Raw genomic sequence first — 19,292 nt, 5'->3', positions numbered from 1 at the left:
AAGAATTCCTCATATCAGTGAGATCATATGATACATGTCTTTCTCTGATTGACTTATTTCGCTGAGCATAATACCCTCCAGTTCCATCCATGTCGTTGCAAATGGCAAGATTTCGTTCCTTTTGATGGCTGCATAATGTTCTATATGTATATATACCACACCTTCTTTATCCATTCATCTGTCAATGGGCATCTTGGCTCTTTCCATGGTTTGGCTATTGTGGACATTGCTGCTATAAACGTCAGGGTGCACGTACCCCTTCAGATCACTACATTTGTATCTTTGGGGTAAATACCCAATAGTGCAATTGCTGGGTCATAGGGCAGCTCTATTTTCAACTTTTTGAGGAACCTCCATACTGTTTTCCAGAGTGGCTGCACCAGCTTGCATTCCCACCAACAGTGTAGGAGGGTTCCCCTTTCTCCACATCCCCGCCAACATCTGTCGTTTCCTGACTTGTTAATTTTAGCCATTCTGACTGGTGTGAGAGGTGATATCTCATTGAGGTTTTGATTTGGATTTCCCTGATGCCGAGCGATGTTGAGCACTTTTTCATGTGTCTATTGGCCATTTGGATGTCATCCTTGGAAAAATGTCTGTTCATGTCTTCTGCCCATTTCTTGATTGGATCATTTGTTCTTTGGGTGTTGAGTTTGATAAGTTCTTTATAGATTTTGGATACTAGCCCTTTATCTGATATGTCATTTGCAAATATCTTCTTCTAAGTTTTAAGTAAAATTATATTTATTACACAAGTCCTTTTCTTTAATTTTTTTTTTTTGTCACACTACAGTATTGACATATGTATTGAGGTAGGGTAAGAAAAAAGCCACAGTAAATGATGAATTATAAGTTAAGCTAATTAATGAACATGTTCTGTCTTTTAGGTTGTTTTCAGACCTCTTCTCAGTCATACAGGGATTCAGTCACAGGATGCAATGCCACTCTGCTACCGAATGTACTTTGGAGAACACCTTTCATTTTCAGGGACTTTGGACTGCCTTAGAGCAGATATTGTGGATTCGGACACAGCCAAAGAGAGAAAAGGCAAAAGAGCAAGAAGGTGTCTTGTGTTATTGTTCTTTTTGTGTAAAATGTTGTACACAGGTTATAGTATCTTTTTTTAACTTTGTTTTCCTCTAATGCTAGTGAAAGTAATTTTAATATCTTAATGAGAAGGTAACTTCCATTTATCAAAAATAACCTCATTTTAATAACCTGTGGATTTTCTAGGTGATGAGGTCTATGCTGAGACTTCGTTTTGTGCCATGTTAGCATGTGTATGTGGGTCAGCCAAAGTACATTTGTTGTGTATATCCTCAGAATTTATTTAGTTTCTGTAGCTGAATTTTTATTATCTTATGCATTGTAATTTTATATATTTTACTTAGAATTATTCCTAACTGCCTTTCTGAGTCGACTTGCATTATTTCCTATTAGAAACAGGGTAGAAGTCATATTGAGAGTATGGCCATGAGAAACAAATACACAGGAATGCTAAATGTAGCATGGTGAAAGTTAAGAACCATCTTTTACTGTCATTATTATCAGGGATAGTTCTTTAGTTTCTTTATTGCTTGAATAGGAAATATTATGCCCACTAATAATATTTGATTAATCCTTTTGTGAACATTAAATTTTACTCTGCATGGGTCTTGCTGATGTGATGTAGATAGGAATAGTAGAATATGGATATAGATGGCAATTATGACAAGAGGTTTTTGCAACATTCTTCATTTCATCCAATTTAGGTTCTTGCAAGGTGGTAGATTAAAAGTAAAATGCACATGTATCACACATTTAACTAAGTGAAGTATGTTTTCCATTTGAAATATACTATTTAAAAATTTAAATAATTTGACAATCAGTTTAAACATTTTTACAGCAATTATTAATAGAAAAATACAGCTTTCTCAAATTTTGTTTCAGGTCTCGATATCTGAGGATTTTCTAATGACACAGGAACATGGACATCACGTTGTCTTTTCTATTAAATATAAGACAGTAACTGCTTTTCATAGTGTTATACCATAACAATGACTGGCCAGCTGAAGCACCACAAAGTGACCTTAATGATTATCAAGATTAGTGGGGAAAATTACCTTTGTTTTGTGACCTGGAAAAAATGTTTGTTAAAACATTAAACACTCTATTACTGCTTATTATAAATGTGTAGGGAAATGAAAAATACAGTAAAACTAATACTTAGTACATTATAATTTAAAACATTAGAAACACTGAGAATTAAACTGTCTTACTTCAATTCTAAAAATCTCACCAAAGGATAGTTTGAAAAGCCCTTGCCATCTTATCATCATATAACTTAAAATACAGAAAGAGCATCTCTTCTGTACCTTTACATAATGCTATACTCCATTGTAAGTATTGATGAGTTTCCAACACTTTTTCCTTTGCACTTTTAATGTCATGAAATACTATCACGAGTTCCTTTTACTATGAAATTTTTTGCCAGCATCACTTCCTCTGGGATATTGTCATCCTTTTAACTTTGGCTATACAGTGCCCACGCCAGCTCTTTATCTGTCTGGCTACTTTTGTCTTAAGTGACTGCTTCATTATATACCAATGTTTTTTTTCCCCTTTTACTTGAATCTCCTCTCTTTAAGACTTTCTTGTTTCCCTTATATGTTTTTAATTCTTGTTTTTGCAGTTGTGGATTATTTTAATTTCTTTTGAGTCTTCTCTCTCCTGTCCATTCCACTTCTCAAAATCCAGTCTTTCCTTCTCTGACAACACGCTTAGCATTGATTGTAGTCTTACTATGAGCTTGTAGATTTTCATGGATTATACTCCATAGTGGGGTTTTTCTTAAAACAATATTCATTAAAGAATTATTATTCTCTGTAAAATCTTTAAGTTATATTGAGAACATCAAAGCAACTTCTGTTTCTTTTTTCTATTAGGAAAATTTGACCTATGTGACTACATATTCGTATTGTACATGGAAGAAGAAGGAAAAAATACCTTTTTTTACAATTTTGGGCCCCAAAGTTTATTGTTATTGGTAGCTGGTTTATAGAAATCTGAGACAGTTTTGGCTTTTAAATGTTAAAATTGACTATAATATTCCTACATGAAAATTTTCAGATAAGCAGAAAGATTTGCCCAAATAATTTTCATAGCTTTTTTTGTGTGTATTTTCATTTTTTTGTTTCCACTTGTCTTCCTCCCCACTTTCATCTTGGCAAAGTAAGCCAGTAGGGTTTCATTTCAAATAGCAAATGAATTTTATATATAAATGCAATGAGATTAAATATATAAACAATATATTTAACAGAGGGGGAGAGGATGGTTAAGGGAGGTACCTTAATTGACCTATAATTGACTTTAAATTCCATTACCATTGGCGTATACCACCATATTGGCAAGAAAAAATGTTTTATTACTTCACTGAAATAATTAACATAAATCTGATTTTAACTAGTCAGTTATGGAATAAGATCAAGAGGGAAGATTTAAGGCCTAGTTTCCAACATATAAAAGGTTGGCCTCATGAGAAAGCATATTCTACTTGATCTCTTGCTTAAAATTATTTAAATTGTTTATAACATGTTTCACCTTGTAGGTTTTTTGCTAATAAACTGATAAAGATTGTGCAGCTCTGGGAAAAAGGAAATAAAATCTTGTCATTTTTTTCTTTTTTCTTCACTTTTAGGCAAGGTCATGTGAATCTTCCTCCACTTGAATTCAAACCAGCATTAATGTTGGAAACCTTTAGCATCAGTGCTGTTGTAATGGAAAAGTCAGTGTGCACCCCTCAGAACTCTACCAGTGCTCTTTCTTTTCATGATCTCAACAAACGGTATTATAATACCTTCCACTGTAACTTTACTATTTCTTGTCAGTCAATAAGCCAGCATGTGGATATGGCTTTGGTTCGTCTTATTCATCAATTTAGTACGATGATAGATGACATCAAAGCGACTCAGACTGACATTAAACTTAGCAGATATACAGCTGGATCGGCTTCCCCAACACCTACCTTCAAAACCAGAAAACATCGGGATTTTCGCTCATCTGACTTCAGCCGCAGTTCTAGAGGAAGTCTGAATGGTGGCAATAGAGTAAACAATGCAAAGAACAAACGGACCAACAATGAAAATAACAAAAAGGAATCTCGAAACAAAAATTCATTAGGAAGATCTGAAAGAAGAACTTCAAAAGTGTCTAGGAAAGGTTCAAAAGATGTGGTGGACCATATGACTATTCATATGGATGACTCTGATTCAATTACAGTGTCAGAACAAAGTGAGCCTTCGGCTGAGTGCTGGCAGAATATGTATAAATTACTTAACTTCTATTCACTTATCTCTGATCCAACAGGAATATTGGAAAAATCTTCAGAAACATTTGGACCAGCAGGTAATGGATATCTTTATATTTGAAAAATTTCTTTTTAGAACAGCAGTAAAACTAAAACAGACTGGTTGTTGATCATGTTTTCTTAATGTTATAAGTAGATAAATGAAATGCCAAGAAAATTGCCAGTCACCCATGGAGAGAAAATAGTAATGGCAGTCAGATAATCTGCCACCCCATTTCCTGTCCTTCCATACACAGTATGGTCTTAAAGATTCAGACATACTACTTTCAAATCTGACTGTGTTATTTACTGTCAGTATGATCATGGGAAAATGTTGAAAAATTTTAAAAATAATTTTGGTGAGGAAGAGGGCTGGTTTGGAATATGAAGAAAGGTAAGATGGTGTTTGGAGTGTCCTTCAATTTCACATTTTCCTATCTAAATCCATATGTTTTGTTTCCTTATAAAGGAGTTCGGAGCCCTACAGAGCCAACATGTAAAGTTGTGTTTGAGAATGAACAAGACAGTAATAGTTTGACTAAGACACAGAGGAAACGTAGCTTGGTGACTTCTGAACCTCAGCATGTTACTCTGATAGTGTTTGGGATTGGCATGGTGAACCGCACACACCTGGAGGCTGACATTGGGGGGCTAACAATGGAATCAGAACTGAAGAGGATCCACGGCAGCTTTACACTTAAGGAAAAAATGAAAGGTAGGGTGACGTTCTAACACTGTAGTGCTGCTTTTCTGAAAAAAAGCCAATGCCATGTCTCTAAAATTCCTACTTGGCAGTTTTTCTTCAAAAAATGAACTTTTCCATTTATATGGATGAAGAGTGCCACTTTATATAGTTTCTTTTCCTATTTTTTTAGTTTTCCAACTTTTCTGCACCAAGTATTACTTCTGAGATTTAAAATGCTTTTAGGCTATTTAATGCATGAATGGCATATTAAACTGTATATTTGGCATTATTCCAACTTTGACATATAATATGTACATATATATGAATACGCAGAAATAAAAAAAAAATTTTTAAGTAGTTCCAAAATAATTTAAATTTTATTATAAATAAAACTTAAATTATCTTTTGTCAATGAATGTATTATGGATAAAATGCAACTTTAATACAAAGTACAATTAATTTATTTCCAGATTTCATATAATTCTTTTTTCTTACATTTAAGATGTTTTACATCAAAAGATGACTGAAACGTGTGCCACTGCTCATATTGGTGGGGTTAATATTGTGCTGCTTGAAGGGATTACACCAAATATACAGTAAGTGTTGTTTTCTTCAAGTTGTTTATTACAGTTTTATAGGAAACTTAAAATTCATTGGATGAATCCCATACATGCTGAGTTTTGAGGTGTGTATACATTATGTTACCAGATACTATAGTTCCTATGTCATTAAGAATATCACCAAATGAAATGTTTTCAGAAAAATAATTTTTTCCCTTTTTACAGTTGGTTTACTACCCCCACACCCCACCCAAAAAAGCTGACTCCAAGTACACTATAAGTTTGTATAACAAGAAAAAATGATTATAATGCAAACTTCAGTTAAACATACACCATGCAAAAAGCTTACATAATTCAAATAGTTAAAATTTTAGTCAAAGAATACAGACTGTCTCTTGATTTTATGCTAAGTAATCATTACTCAAATTCATGCTGGCTTTTAAAATTGTATCTTGCCATTTTTCATTTAAAGAATTTAACAATAAAGCCTATGAGACTCTTGTAATAATATAGGTAAACTTTTTATAGTGAGTATACCATACCATATCACTTTTCTTTTGCTTCTTTGCTCTTAACCTTTTCTTTATAAGTTCTACTCTTAGATCTATTCTGAATTGTTCTGATAATGATTACCTTTCAATATATGCAGATCATTAACCTATTATCAGTATATTTCACCATTGACTTTGTTCATATGCTTGGGAGTATATATCTTAATTCCTAACTTCCTTTTACTGGAGCAGCTTTATGTTGTAACTACAAAATATGCTTTGATAATTTAGGTCAGATTTTGAGAATTTGCTGTTTCTTAATATAACTAGTTAATGTTCTGTCATCTTATAGTGAATCTGTCGTACTAAATACTGACTAAATAGAGGATTTTGTTCAGCTTCGTAAATATTAAGTGTTAATCATATATTGACTAGTAACAGTTCTATTCATATTTTAAACATGGGTGATGTGATAACTGTCTTGGAGAACATTTCCTTGAAATGGTTGGTTAAGTCTTACTGGGGTATTTTAGACCTGTAAACCTAGAGCCAAAAAGTATATTTCATTATAGATGCCTACTTGGTCCAGATTGCATTTCCTAAGCAGTCTGGAAAGACCAGGAAATTATAGTAGTTATGACAGACAAGATCTTTTCTGATCATTCAGTGTGGGAGAAGGGCGATTATGATGTAGTAATTACAATCTTAACAAGGACCTACTGTGAACCAGGAGCCTCTCATAGATTATTTTATTTAATCCTAATCTGAATCCTGTAAACTGGGGTGGTTTTATCCCACTTTACAGAATAATAAATTGAGATTCAGAAAGATAAAAGCTGTGCCTAAAATACTTAAAACCCTACAGTCAGAATTTTTGTCTGAATCTGTGCTTCTGCCAAATGTCACTACAGACCTTCAGTTCCATGGTTCCTTTGCTGGTTCTAAATTGAAAGTACCACGGCTACTTTAACTTATGCAGCAAGTAAAACAAATTTCTCTAGTTGTCTCAGGTGTCATTTACTCTATCCTCTTGAACCTTTTATCTCTATTATCTGTTATCTCTTAAGGGCTTCAAATAGTTTCCAGACTTGTAAAACAGTATTTATAAAACAGATTTTTAGAAAGTATTATATAGTTATATTTCTTGCCTTTGGGAAAAAAAAAACAACAAAGATCCCTTAACTTTTTTTTTTGAAAAATAAAAGTTATTAATTATTCACTGCCAAACTGTACTAGTGTTAAGACGTTCTGGATTTAGTCTTTGGTTTTTCATTTCTGATTTCAGTTAAAAGGAAATGAAACTAAAAAAAAATAGTTGAAAAGTTTCTTTGAGGGAAAATTTTAAAAGTGGGAAATAAGAAAAGCATTCCAGATGATTGGTCATGCTGTAACTAATTTATGTATGAATGTTTATTTGCTTCCTTTTTGTTTTCCTGCTTTCTCTTGAATCTTCATCTGTAGACTGGAGGATTTTCCTACATCTCCTACAAGCACAGCCAAACAAGAGTTTCTGTATGTCATATTATTTTTTTTCCCCATGGGCTTTGTGATTAATATAGTATTGAATAGTTTTAAAGAAATATTTCAATTATCTGCATGGCTGTGAATGTATGTAGTTGTTATTTTGTAGCTTTAATGTAGATCCTTTTATAGATTAAAGCTTACTGACATTCAAGGAACACACAGAGGTAAGGTGTACCTTTTGGTAATTCACACTTTGTTTTGTTGTTGAAAGATTTTAACACTGTAGTTATGTGTTGCTTGTGCTTTTTTAAGACACCTCACTGTTAAAATTTATATTATCATAAATCCTTCTTAAGGTTTGATGTGATAATAGAAACTAAAAAGTTTCACTTGCATATGAGTTTTTACTAATTACAAAAATAATTATTAAAACATTAATATATGAAAACATTGACATATCTCAACTTTATAATTTTGTTTTTTAGGTGAAAGTTAAAAAAAATAAGATGAGGAGAGTTTACTACTCTGTTGACAGATTTTATATATGCTTTAGTAAAAGTGCTTTTATATTTTGAGTGGCTTAATTTGACCCAGTTATATCTGATATTTTGTGGTAGTGAGCTATACTGAATGCTATTAATTTAAGTATTTGTTACATGAGTCTTACATGGGGGTGGAGATAGAGTAGAGATAATGAAGCCCCAGAGTAAATCCTCAAATTATTCACTCAGCCTATTGGATAGAAAAGGATGGGGCCTGCATTTACTTCCTGGACTCAAGAAGTAGAAGAAGCTGTGGATAGAAAAGGATGGGGCCTGCATTTACTTCCTGGACTCAAGAAGTAGAAGAAGCTGCGGAAAAAGTACTTGCCTCATTAGGCAGGTGGTCATTGTAGCTGATCACAGTGGATCTGTCAGAACCTTGTGAGGGTAGACTAACACTGCCAATGAATTCTTTAACAAGATTGTTTGGTTACTTGCCATGAACTTTTATATATATATGAGGCATGCCTAAGGTGCTACCTGTTGTTATAGTCTTCTCTTCAGAGAGATTTTGACCAGTTCTTTCTTGTGTAAAAGTATTACATATACTACATTACTGTAGGAGCTAGATTAAGTGACAAACTCTTCAAGAATTAAAATAAAATTATGAATAGATAACTCACCTAGCAGCTTGTAAACTATTTAATTCTTCATTGTGGGTCTCCTTATGTCTTTAACACGCACAGTTTGACAGGAGTTAATGTTAATCAGACACCCTCTATAGTTTCTGGCTCGGTTTGATCAAGATAGGTCTATCATGTTACCCAGCTCAGAAGAACACCACTCACATTGTAGTGGTAGGCATCGTTTACACAGACTACAGTGTGAATGGAGCCCTCTGGTGCTGGACAGCACAGAGCACCTGAAGTCCTTAACATCAGAATTTTCACTGGAAATATCATAGTAGGATCCATAATAGGAAAGCAATCAGCCCATTAGCTTTCCATTCTTACTTTTGCCATATACCTGAAATTCCAGTGTTGTATACGTGCTTATATAATCGAAAGTAATATTTAAGCAGACTTCTATAGATTATAAAGGAAGAAACAGCGAGATAGGTATAGAATTTTACTGTCATGATAAGAAGACAGACTTCTATGTATGTTTAGTTTCATTCAGTAGATGGATGCTGTTCACAAGTAAAAAATCATTTGCATTTTAGCACCATCTGAGTGTTCTGGCTTATGTTGAAATTGAATTTAAAATGAAATCTCATTGATGATAAAAGTAGCTTTATTTATTATAATATTTAAGAAAAGATTCCAAATTCAGTAACTTGTCAGTATCCCAGAATCTACTCTCATGCTGGCTAGACCAATTTCATAGATTACCTTTTTCCCTAGTCTGTGATAGTCTCTGAAAATAGTTGCCTTTGTAGAAGAAAGCCACATTGTTCTCCAGTAATCATGTTTTAATTTTATATAATACGTGGATTTCATTGTCTGTAAATAATCAACACCTCTGATAGAGCCATTGTTATGCTTCTCAAGGCTTATTTTAATAGAAGCTAAATATGATAAATTGTTTAGATCCTCGAGACTGTAAATAAATTCTCAGCAAATCCTCTACAACCTAAGTAGAGATAAATGTATGTCAACCGACCTGTAGTTAATATGAAGTTTGCATTTTTTATGTTGTTTTGCTAAATCTATTTATTGTCCAGAATCCTTTGCCCATTTGAAAGATAATATTTACGTTTGAAGCTATCCTTTTACTAACTGGGCCTTTAATGGTGCAGTTCATTGACGTGAACCTTTCCATTCTATACGTCAAAACTGCTTCATCATGACTTCTACATACATGACTTATCACATGTTATCGTGGAATTCCACAGCTCTAGTGTTGGGAGTCATTCCTCTGCTGTACTTCTTTCTGCTCATTAATTTCACAAAATTCAGTGAGTGCTGCCATGCTCAAGGTACTGTTGTAGGCATTGTAAGAGAAAACAAGAAATCAAGAAAGATAATATCTCTGCTTTGTGTCTGTATCAGTAAAGCTTACTAATTTTTAACTAAGTAGTAGTTACTTATTATGAATTAGACTTCTGTCATTTCTTTGACACTTGTTGAAAATTTTAAAAAATGGAAAATATAAGTTAAATTCCTTCTTTCCTGTTAATTTCTTCCAACATGTTAGATAATTGATGAATTCCTTTGATTAGACTCTAAGAAGTATAGTGAGTATTTTATTCTATATTCAGCATCTATACTTTCTTAGTGGTTACACATATCCCTAAAATAAATTGGGGGCAAAATGAGGAGTTCTGAATGGAGGAAAAGTAAAAATGGAACTTTGTGTGTTGTACACATGTAATATGTCCATGTTCATTCTTTTACTTGTGAGCACATACATGTTTTCTTCCATAAACTCTATTAAAGATACAGAATGATTTTCAGTGCAATGTAAAATAAATATATTTCAATGTTTTTATAAAATATTTCCTCAATATATGATTTAAATGCCTGAAAAATCTTAAGTCATTTAGTTCATTGAATGATTTAAAAGCATTGTCTTATTCTTAAAGTACTTTTTCAACATTTCTCTTTATTTGGCTATATTTTAATGGTCCTACTTCTTTATTAATAGAACTGTAGTGAAATGTAGTATTGCCAAGTCACAAGCCCTCTACAGTGCCCAGAGAGGGTTGAAGACTAACAATGCTGCCGTGTTCAAAGTAGGAGCTATCAGCATCAACATTCCCCAGCACCCTGCCACCTTACATAGCATGATGGTTCGGAGTTCCCACCAACTATCTAAGCAGATCTCAGATCTTATCAGACAGCCTTCTACAGTGTAAGTTATTTTTTCAAGTTCTATGGTTCTGTGTAATACTTTAAATTGGTCTTTGATGTGTTAACTATAGTTGGGAGGAAGACAGAGGGTTTCATCCAAATATTGACGTTATGAACTATGGTGCAGGTGGAAAGTATGTTTGTGGGAGAATCATATTGGGTATAAAGTACTTTGTCACAAATGCAATTGTCAGTGTTCTCTATTGCATCAGTAAAGCTTAAGAGATCCCAGAGAGGGACTCCTGGGTGGCTCAGATGGTTAAGCATCTGCCTTCAGCTCAGGTCATGATCTCCAGAGCCTGGGATCGAGCCCCACTTGGGCTCCCTGCTCAGCAGGGAGTCTGCTTCTCCCTCTCCCTCTGACTCTCCCCCTGCTTGTTCGCTCTCTCCCTCTTTCTCTCCCTCTCAAATGAATAGATAAAATCTTAAAAAAAAAAAAAAAAAAAGAGAAATCCCAGAGATTTGTGGGCATAATAAGAGGTACTAAAAAAAAGCAAATTAACAAATTCTAGGACTGTATCAATTCTTATTTACTTTAAACTCATTGAAATTTATGACTGCATAAGTTTAAAAATTACAGTGGCCAATTATATCCCATACATGGTTTTGTGTTGTCCTATGAAATTGTTGTACATGGTTCAAGGCAGGATATGATCATGCCACATAAATATTTTAAAGGGAAGAAAACTGGACCTTTGTACATTGATTTCTATTCCCTGTGTTTATAGCCCTTTTTCATGGGTCTGAATTGTTAAGATTTATTCCTGGTCCTTAAAGCTATATAACTAATGAATAATTAATAAAAATATGGTAAGTAAAAGGTAAAAAAATAGCCTTATTATAATCCTTTTGCTTAATCTGTAAGGTAGAAAAACATTAGTGTGTCTTTTTACAGTGTGCTAAAGCAGTGATATTTCTAATTGTTCTATATAGATCTTTAATTCTGACATAATATTCATGTCTGGTTGAGTAAGTACTAATAATTTAAATATGTTTCTCCTGTCAGTGGAGTAGGGCATCCAAAATGTGTACGTAAGACTTAGTTTAAAAATATGCTAAGGAACTTTTCCTTATTATAATGTATTGGCTGCAGAATGTTAAAAAAAATCAGACTCTTGTCAGAGCAAGTTAAAATCATGGTTTTCTAGCTATGCTTCCTCATCTGCAAAGCAGATAATCATACCTACTCAAAGGTTTTTGTGAGGTAAATGAAAAAATGATATAAAACACACAGAGCACTAAGAATATTACCTGGCACATACTAAGCACTCAAATAATTATTATTATTGGTGGTGGTGGTGTTATTAATAGTGGTAATGACAGTAGTGGTAACAGTAGTAATATTACCATCAGTAATAGAGTGCACAATGCTTAAGTCATAGAATTTGGAATCAGACAAACATGAGTCTTAACTCTAGTTTCACCTTAAGGATATGAATGGCCTTGACAGTATAACATTCGTTTGTATTGTTATTACTTCTTGTTTAATTTCTAGATCATCATTTTTCTGTGGCTGTTTTTAGGAAGTCTTAAGGGGGGCTGGTATTGAAAACCTCTGTTTACAGTTAATTTTTGCTATCTTTCATTGAGAATTCTAATAATTTTGTACAATAAAATGGTAGTTGTTCTAGTTGTATCTTTTTAAAGTGATTTTTTTTGCTTTATAGCCCACAGCCCATGAAAGAAGATATTGCAACGCCCCTACCTTCTGAAAAAACTCCAACAAGTGTTAATCAAACTCCTATTGAAACAAATGAATTTCCTCAGCTACCTGAAGGTTTAGAAAAGAAGCCTATTGTTCTTAAATTCAGTGCCATGTTAGATGGTATAGCCATTGGAGCAGCACTTTTACCATCTCTGAAAGCAGAATACAAAATGGGAAGAATGAGAAGTCATGGAATGACAGGTAACAGTGAATTTTGAATTCAGTCTCTTTAAATTTATGATTGGTTTGAGAAATTAGTAATATTTTGATGAAAAAGTACATTTGGTTTTGAAGATATTATATGAAAATTTAAATAATTTTATTTAGAGCACTTTTCAATTTCATTAATGTCCTTCAGTCAGGTAAAAAAATACCAGTTACACCTTCCTTGAATGACCAGCAGGGACCCCGCTTTTATTTGAACTCTTCAGAGCTATTCAACTCTTGAGGCCATTTCTGATCAAGCTTAAGTTAAATAAGTTTCCACATCTGTTAGTTTCTTTTTAGTCTGAATAACTTGGTTTATTTTCTCATTGAGTGAATTTAGCGCAAATCAGAGGTTATTTGGCTTCTTCAAAATAGCTACTTCTATAAGGTATTGTGATCCTTATATACTCTCTCCAAAAATTTTTTGCTGCTGTATTTTTATTCTGCAACTTATCATATCTACAAAAGTGTGTAAATTATATACACACAGTTTCAAGAATAATAAAGAACTGTAACCTTACCAACCCATTGCACAAACTAAGAATGAAAACATTACTAGTACTGTGAAGGCTCCTTCAATGAATATTATCACTACCAGATTTTCTTCATGACTGCTCATGGAATAACCACTAACATGAATTTTGTGTTACCCATTCCTTTGCTTTTCTTTATAGTTTTACCACATATGTATATACTCAAAATGGCTTATGTTTTGAACTTTATTTGTATGGACTTCCACTAAAATGTATTTTTTAATTGGAAGATTTTTTGCTGTACATTTTGTTTGAGATTCATCTGTTCATTCATGTATCTGCGGTTCATTCATTTTTCACTGAAACCTAATAGTCCAGTATGTGATTATATTGCAGTTTATCTACTCTACTATTGATGGACCTTTGGCTCATTTTATATTTTGCTTTTACAATTGTTCTCACACACATCTCTTGGTACATGTGCACGAGTTCCTCAAGGATATTTACTTAGGAGTGGTACAGCTAGACTGTAGGGTAAATACACCTTCAGTTTTATTAGAAAGTACAAAACTGGGGTGCCTGGGTGACTCAGTTGGTTAAGCGACTGCCTTTGGCTCAGGTCATGATCCTGGAGTCCCGGGATCGAGTCCCGCATCGGGCTCCCTGCTCGGCAGGGAGCCTGCTTCTGCCTCTGACCCTCCCCACTCTCATGTGCTCTCTCTCTCTCATTCTCTCTGTCTCAAATAAATAAAATCTTTAAAAAAAAAAAAAAAGTACAAAACTGTTTTCCAAAGTACTTGTGTTCACCAGTATTTACTGTCCTTCCAGTATTAAATGAGAGTTCCCATTATTCCACATCCTTGTCAACATTTGGTATATTCTGACTTTTAAATTTTTGCTTTGTCTGGTAAATGTGGAATGGTAGCTCATTGTGGTGTTAATTTGTATTTCTGTAATTAAGCTGATTTTTTTTGTTATTAAGATATCCTTATATGTTTTCTTATATGAAGTGCCTCTTAATAGTTATTGTTTTTGCCCATTTTACCATTGAATCATTTGTATTTTTTTTTGTTCACAGGAATTCTTTATATGTTTTATATGTTAAACTTTTAATATTATAAGTTTAACATACATTGTCATTTCATTAGAGGCTTATTTCACTTGTTGTCTTTTGACCAACAAATATTCTTAGTTTTAAAGTAATTGAATTTACCAGTATTTTCTTGTATGATGTGTATTTTTATATCTTAAATCCTTATCTTCCCAGGATATGAAGCTATTCTCTTATGTTTTCTGTTAAATGTTTTTAAATTTTGCTTTTTAAGTTCTTAATCTATATGGAATTATTTTTTTCTTTAATTTGGTGTGGATTTGTCTAATCAGTTACTGCAGCATCAATTATTGACTGATCTGTCCTTTTTTTCAATTGATACATAGTCCATTATTGTCATCTCTTAAGTGCTGATATATGTGGGGTCTGTTTCAGAGTTCTTTATTATGCTTCATTGGCCTGTTTGCACCACCTATTTACAGTCTCATATTGCTACCTGACATTTCCTTTTTAAGGATTTATCTTGGTTATTTTTAATTACTTGCTCCTTCATATACGTTTTAGAAATCAGTTTCTCAAGTTCTCTGAAAAAGCCTATTTCGATTCTTTTTTTTACCTTTATATTATTTTATTATTACTTATTTTTTTTCTTATGTTATGTTAGTCACCATACATAACATTAGTTTTTGATGTAGTGTTCCATGATTCATTGTTTGCGTATGACACCCAGTGCTCCGTTCAAGAGGGCACATACTGAATGGAGCCTATTTCGATTCTTATAAGAATTTAATTAAATCCGTAGATTTACTTGGGGAAAATTGACAATATTTTTTTGTGTTTTTGTTTTTATTTTTTTAAAAAAGATTTTATTTATTTACTTGACAGAGAGACAACACAAGCAGGGGGAGTGGCAGGCAGAAGGAGAGGGAGAAACAGGCTCCCTGCTGAGCAGGGAGCCCAATGTGGGGCTTGATCCCAGGACCCTAAGATCATGACCTGAGACAAAGTCAGACGCTTAACCAACTGAGCCACCCAGGCAGAGAATGGACAATATTGATTAATACCGAGAATTGATGCAGTATTTAACCCTTCTATTCTTGAATATGTTCTTCTTTGTCTCTTTAGGTCTTCAGTGTTTTTCTGCAAAGTTTAAAATTTTTCAACCAAAGATTTTTGTGCTTCTGTTACAAAATATATTTATTTGCATAGATTCCTAGGTAACTTGTGTTATTGTTATTGTTGTTTAGTTACTATGAATGGGATATTTTGTAAAATGGCATTTTCTAAACTGGTGGTGAGATATACAAATGCGCTTGATTCTTTTATGTTAATTTTATACTCAGCACCATAGTAAACTTTTTTTTATTGCCAATAAGATTCTTTGGAGTTTCCTAGGTAGATACTTTACCATGTGTAAATGATACTTTTGTTTCTTCCTTTCCAGTCTTTAAGAATTTGTATTTCTTTTTCTTATTGTGCTTCTGCTACAATGTTCAGAAAAGGGTATTGTGGGCATCCTTGTCTTACTCTTATTTCTTAAGGGAATCAATATTTCATCAATGAATGTGATGTTTGCTGTAAGGTTTTGCTAGATTCCCTTTATCAGGTTAAGAAAATTGACTTCTATTCCTAGTGTGCTAAGAGTTTCTATGAAGAAAAATTGGTTAATAGTATCAGATGCTTTTTTCTACGTCTATTGAAATTAAAATGTTTTTTCTCCTTTATACCATTAACATAAGTTGTATTACCAATTTAAAAATGTGCATACATTGGCATATATAAATATGTACACACATGTATTTATATATATTTACATGTATGTCTTTATTCCTACTCCTAGCATTTTAACTTTTCTTTATAGAGAGGGATTTTTCTGAACATCTAGGTCTTTCTGTTACTAGAAAGAGAAGCACTATGAAGGGAGCTTCCAGATTTGGCAGAGTGAGAAGTATTAGGGCCTTCAGATATTGGCCTGACAATAAATTAGACTCATCTTGATCATTTATTCAGGGCATCCATGAAATGTAAGACTCAACAGAGACAGCAAGTCAAAAGCCAAATAGGCAGTTGGAACTAGGAAGAAATGAATATTTAGGAGCAAAGTAAATGTACTATCAAATATCAAATTAGTTCTTCTTGAAATGAAGGAGAGGGACAAAAATAGTAAAAGAATGGCTATACTAGTGATAAGGGATGACCTGAGGCCTAGGATTACTTCAATCTTGATGTTTTTATTTGGTAATGCTGGTGGTAGTAGTAGAAATTTTAATTTCTGTGGTAGCCCCCCAACCTTTGCATCCTGCAAGTGATGGTCACTGAATCTGCCTGGTTGGAGTTAGTAAGAGAAAATCAGAGCAGTCATGATCCATCTAGCCATTCATAGTTGTATGCAACATTGGTGAAAGAGCTTTTTTCTGTTTATGCCTAACTCATTCCAATTATAAACATCATTGTATAGTTAGTGAATAGTAAATGTAACATACAGGAGTGATCTTTTACTAGTATTTTGAAAAAAGAGAATTATTTCTGGCACAATTGAGAACACTAGGAATATTTATTAAATCATAATATGTATGTAGGCAAAATAGGCTATTTAATGATGTTTGGAGAGAATTGGTAACGTATGGTGTAAGACTTGGTTGGTTGGAAAGGAGCGCATATGTATATACAATGGGCAATGATAGATCTTGATTTTAACAGGGCTTCTTCTACTCCTTAATGCCTTCATAAACAGCTGGAGAAATATGGCTCGAATAACAGTATAGGTTGTACATTTATAATTATTTGAACAACTGCATGCCAAATTGTTGATTTAAGTGTTTAGAACCAACAGTAGTTTTAGTAAACTAAAACTCATACCATGTCCCGATTTGGTATATGGTCCTGTTAATAATTATTGTTAAGGTAAAAAATACATGTGTTTGCATAATTTTATACCTGATGAATGTTTTCAATGAGTACAATGATTTGACAGTTTTCACTATTTCCTTCCATACTGAATCAGGATCAGGAGGCTAGTTGTTAGGTGCTAACTTCTCTGTTAATAAAGCAGAATGAATGTGAATATGGATTAGAATTTTTTTTTTACACTTAATTTCTCTTGTTATAACTCTTCTGTGATAAGGGCAGTTTCTTTCTGTTCTACTTTCTATGAAATAAAGAACATTTGTAGGTGTTTCTCTGGCACCTAGTTGGCTTAATAAATAATACTTGCTGGCTTAATAATACTGACTGATTCTTTATAGTACTCATAAATATATATATAAGGATTTATTTTATTTGGGATATGTATGCATTTTTTTAGAAACCAATTTTTTGAACAAAGGAGTGAATGAGCACCTGAACAAACAAACAATAACTTTTCTTATTTCTTACAGGTGCACAGACCAGGTTTACATTTGAGCTGCCAAATCACAGATTACGTTTTACTTCGAAAGTTTCTGCCACAGATATGTCAACCATTCCTCCTTCTGCCAGTCTCAACCTTCCTCCTGTTACTATGTCAGGGAAATATATAATGGAAGAACATGATAGTTATTCAGATCAGGTGTGGAGTATTGATGAACTACCTTCTAAACAAGGGTACTATTTACAGGGAAATTATCTACGTTGTGTGGCAGAAGTAAGTCTACTTTTTAATTTTCTTATTCTTTGTCATTTAGAAGTCTTTAAGCTTTAGGTGTACCAAACTTTTAAGACAAATCATTATATCATTTGTTCTCACAGAATTTTATACCAAATTTGGGGTGTATGTATGTACACATGTGTGTACATATCTGTCTCTCTATAGTTTCATGTAAATATGCTTTTTTTATTAGTCATGTTTGAATTTGTATTTCGTATATTAGATTTCATATCCATCTCTTGAATACTTTATGGTTCATTTGACTATAAAAAAACTAATAGCATTTATATGCATTGACTTGTATAATACTTAAATCAATCCTAAGAGGCAGATATATTTGTTCTCATTTTGTAAGTGAAAAAACTGAGCTTTCAGGAGGTTACATGATTCATCAGGAATACGTAATTATTAACAATCTTTTTTTCATAATTATTAACAATCTACAGGTCATACAAATAAAATAATTACAGTTAAATTCAGACTAATTTCTTTACTAAGGGAAGTTGAAAACCAGCATACCTGATTCCATCATTTTTTCACTTTATATTGGTACAACTGTCATAAGTTTAAAAACCTTCCCATACATATTTTTTACTTGATTTGTGGTAAGCAGGTCATCTGTTATTATACTAATTTAATACAGTAGAAAATTGAAGCTGAGAGAAATTAAATAACTTTCCCTAAATCTTTCCACTATCAAATGAGCAATGTAGGATTCATACACAGGGCTGTCTCTCAGCTTGCTTTGTCAGTTTTTCAGAAACAATTGCAACTTTATCAAAAAGCAGTTTTCTTTTTTTTAAATTTTATTATATTATGTTAGTCACCATACATTACATCATTAGTTTTTGATGGTAGTGATCCATGATCCATTGATTGCATATAACACCCAGTGCTCCATTCAATACTTGCCCCCCCTTAATACCCATCACTGGGCTAACCCATCCCTCTACCCCCGCACCCCTCTAAAACCCTCAGTTTTTTTCTCAGAGTCCATAGTCTTTCATGGTTCGTCTCTCCCTCTGATTTCCCCCCCTTCATTTTTCCCTTCCTACTATCTTCTTTTTTTTTTTTTTTTTAACATATAATGTATTATTTGTTTCAGAGTTACAGGTCTGTGATTCATCAGTCTTACACAATTCACAGTGCTCACCATAGCATATATCCTCCCCAATGTCCATCACCCAGCACCCCCCATCCCTCCCACCCCCCACCACTCCAGCAACCCTCAGTTTGTTTCCTGAGATTAAGAGTCTCTTATGGTTTGTATCCCTCTCTGGTTTCATCTTGTTTCATTTTTTCCTCCCTTCCCCTATGATCCTCTGTCTTGTTTCTCAAATTCTTCATATCAGTGAGACCATATGATACTTGTC

At 33.3% G+C, this 19,292-nt stretch overlaps 1 protein-coding gene across 1 annotated transcript in view; it reads left to right on the top strand.

Moving 5' to 3' along the window:
* The window catches only part of BLTP1 (bridge-like lipid transfer protein family member 1), a 196,835-nt gene that overhangs the window by 120,279 nt on the left and 57,264 nt on the right, over nt 1-19,292 (top strand). Inside the window, exons 46-53 of the mRNA XM_081813121.1 lie at nt 888-1,063; nt 3,677-4,383; nt 4,794-5,039; nt 5,512-5,605; nt 7,522-7,572; nt 10,653-10,859; nt 12,526-12,764; nt 17,672-17,916. Of these exons, the coding sequence (XP_081669247.1) occupies nt 888-1,063; nt 3,677-4,383; nt 4,794-5,039; nt 5,512-5,605; nt 7,522-7,572; nt 10,653-10,859; nt 12,526-12,764; nt 17,672-17,916 (1,965 nt within the window). The remainder of the gene's footprint in view (nt 1-887; nt 1,064-3,676; nt 4,384-4,793; nt 5,040-5,511; nt 5,606-7,521; nt 7,573-10,652; nt 10,860-12,525; nt 12,765-17,671; nt 17,917-19,292) is intronic.

The sequence above is a fragment of the Leptonychotes weddellii genome, chromosome 2 (genome assembly GCF_054177405.1).
Source record: "Leptonychotes weddellii isolate Sample4059 chromosome 2, ASM5417740v2, whole genome shotgun sequence".
NCBI classification, from domain to species: Eukaryota; Metazoa; Chordata; class Mammalia; order Carnivora; family Phocidae; genus Leptonychotes; species Leptonychotes weddellii.
The sequence above is the reverse complement of the archived record's forward strand: the minus strand, read 5'-3'. Positions and strand labels throughout refer to the sequence as shown.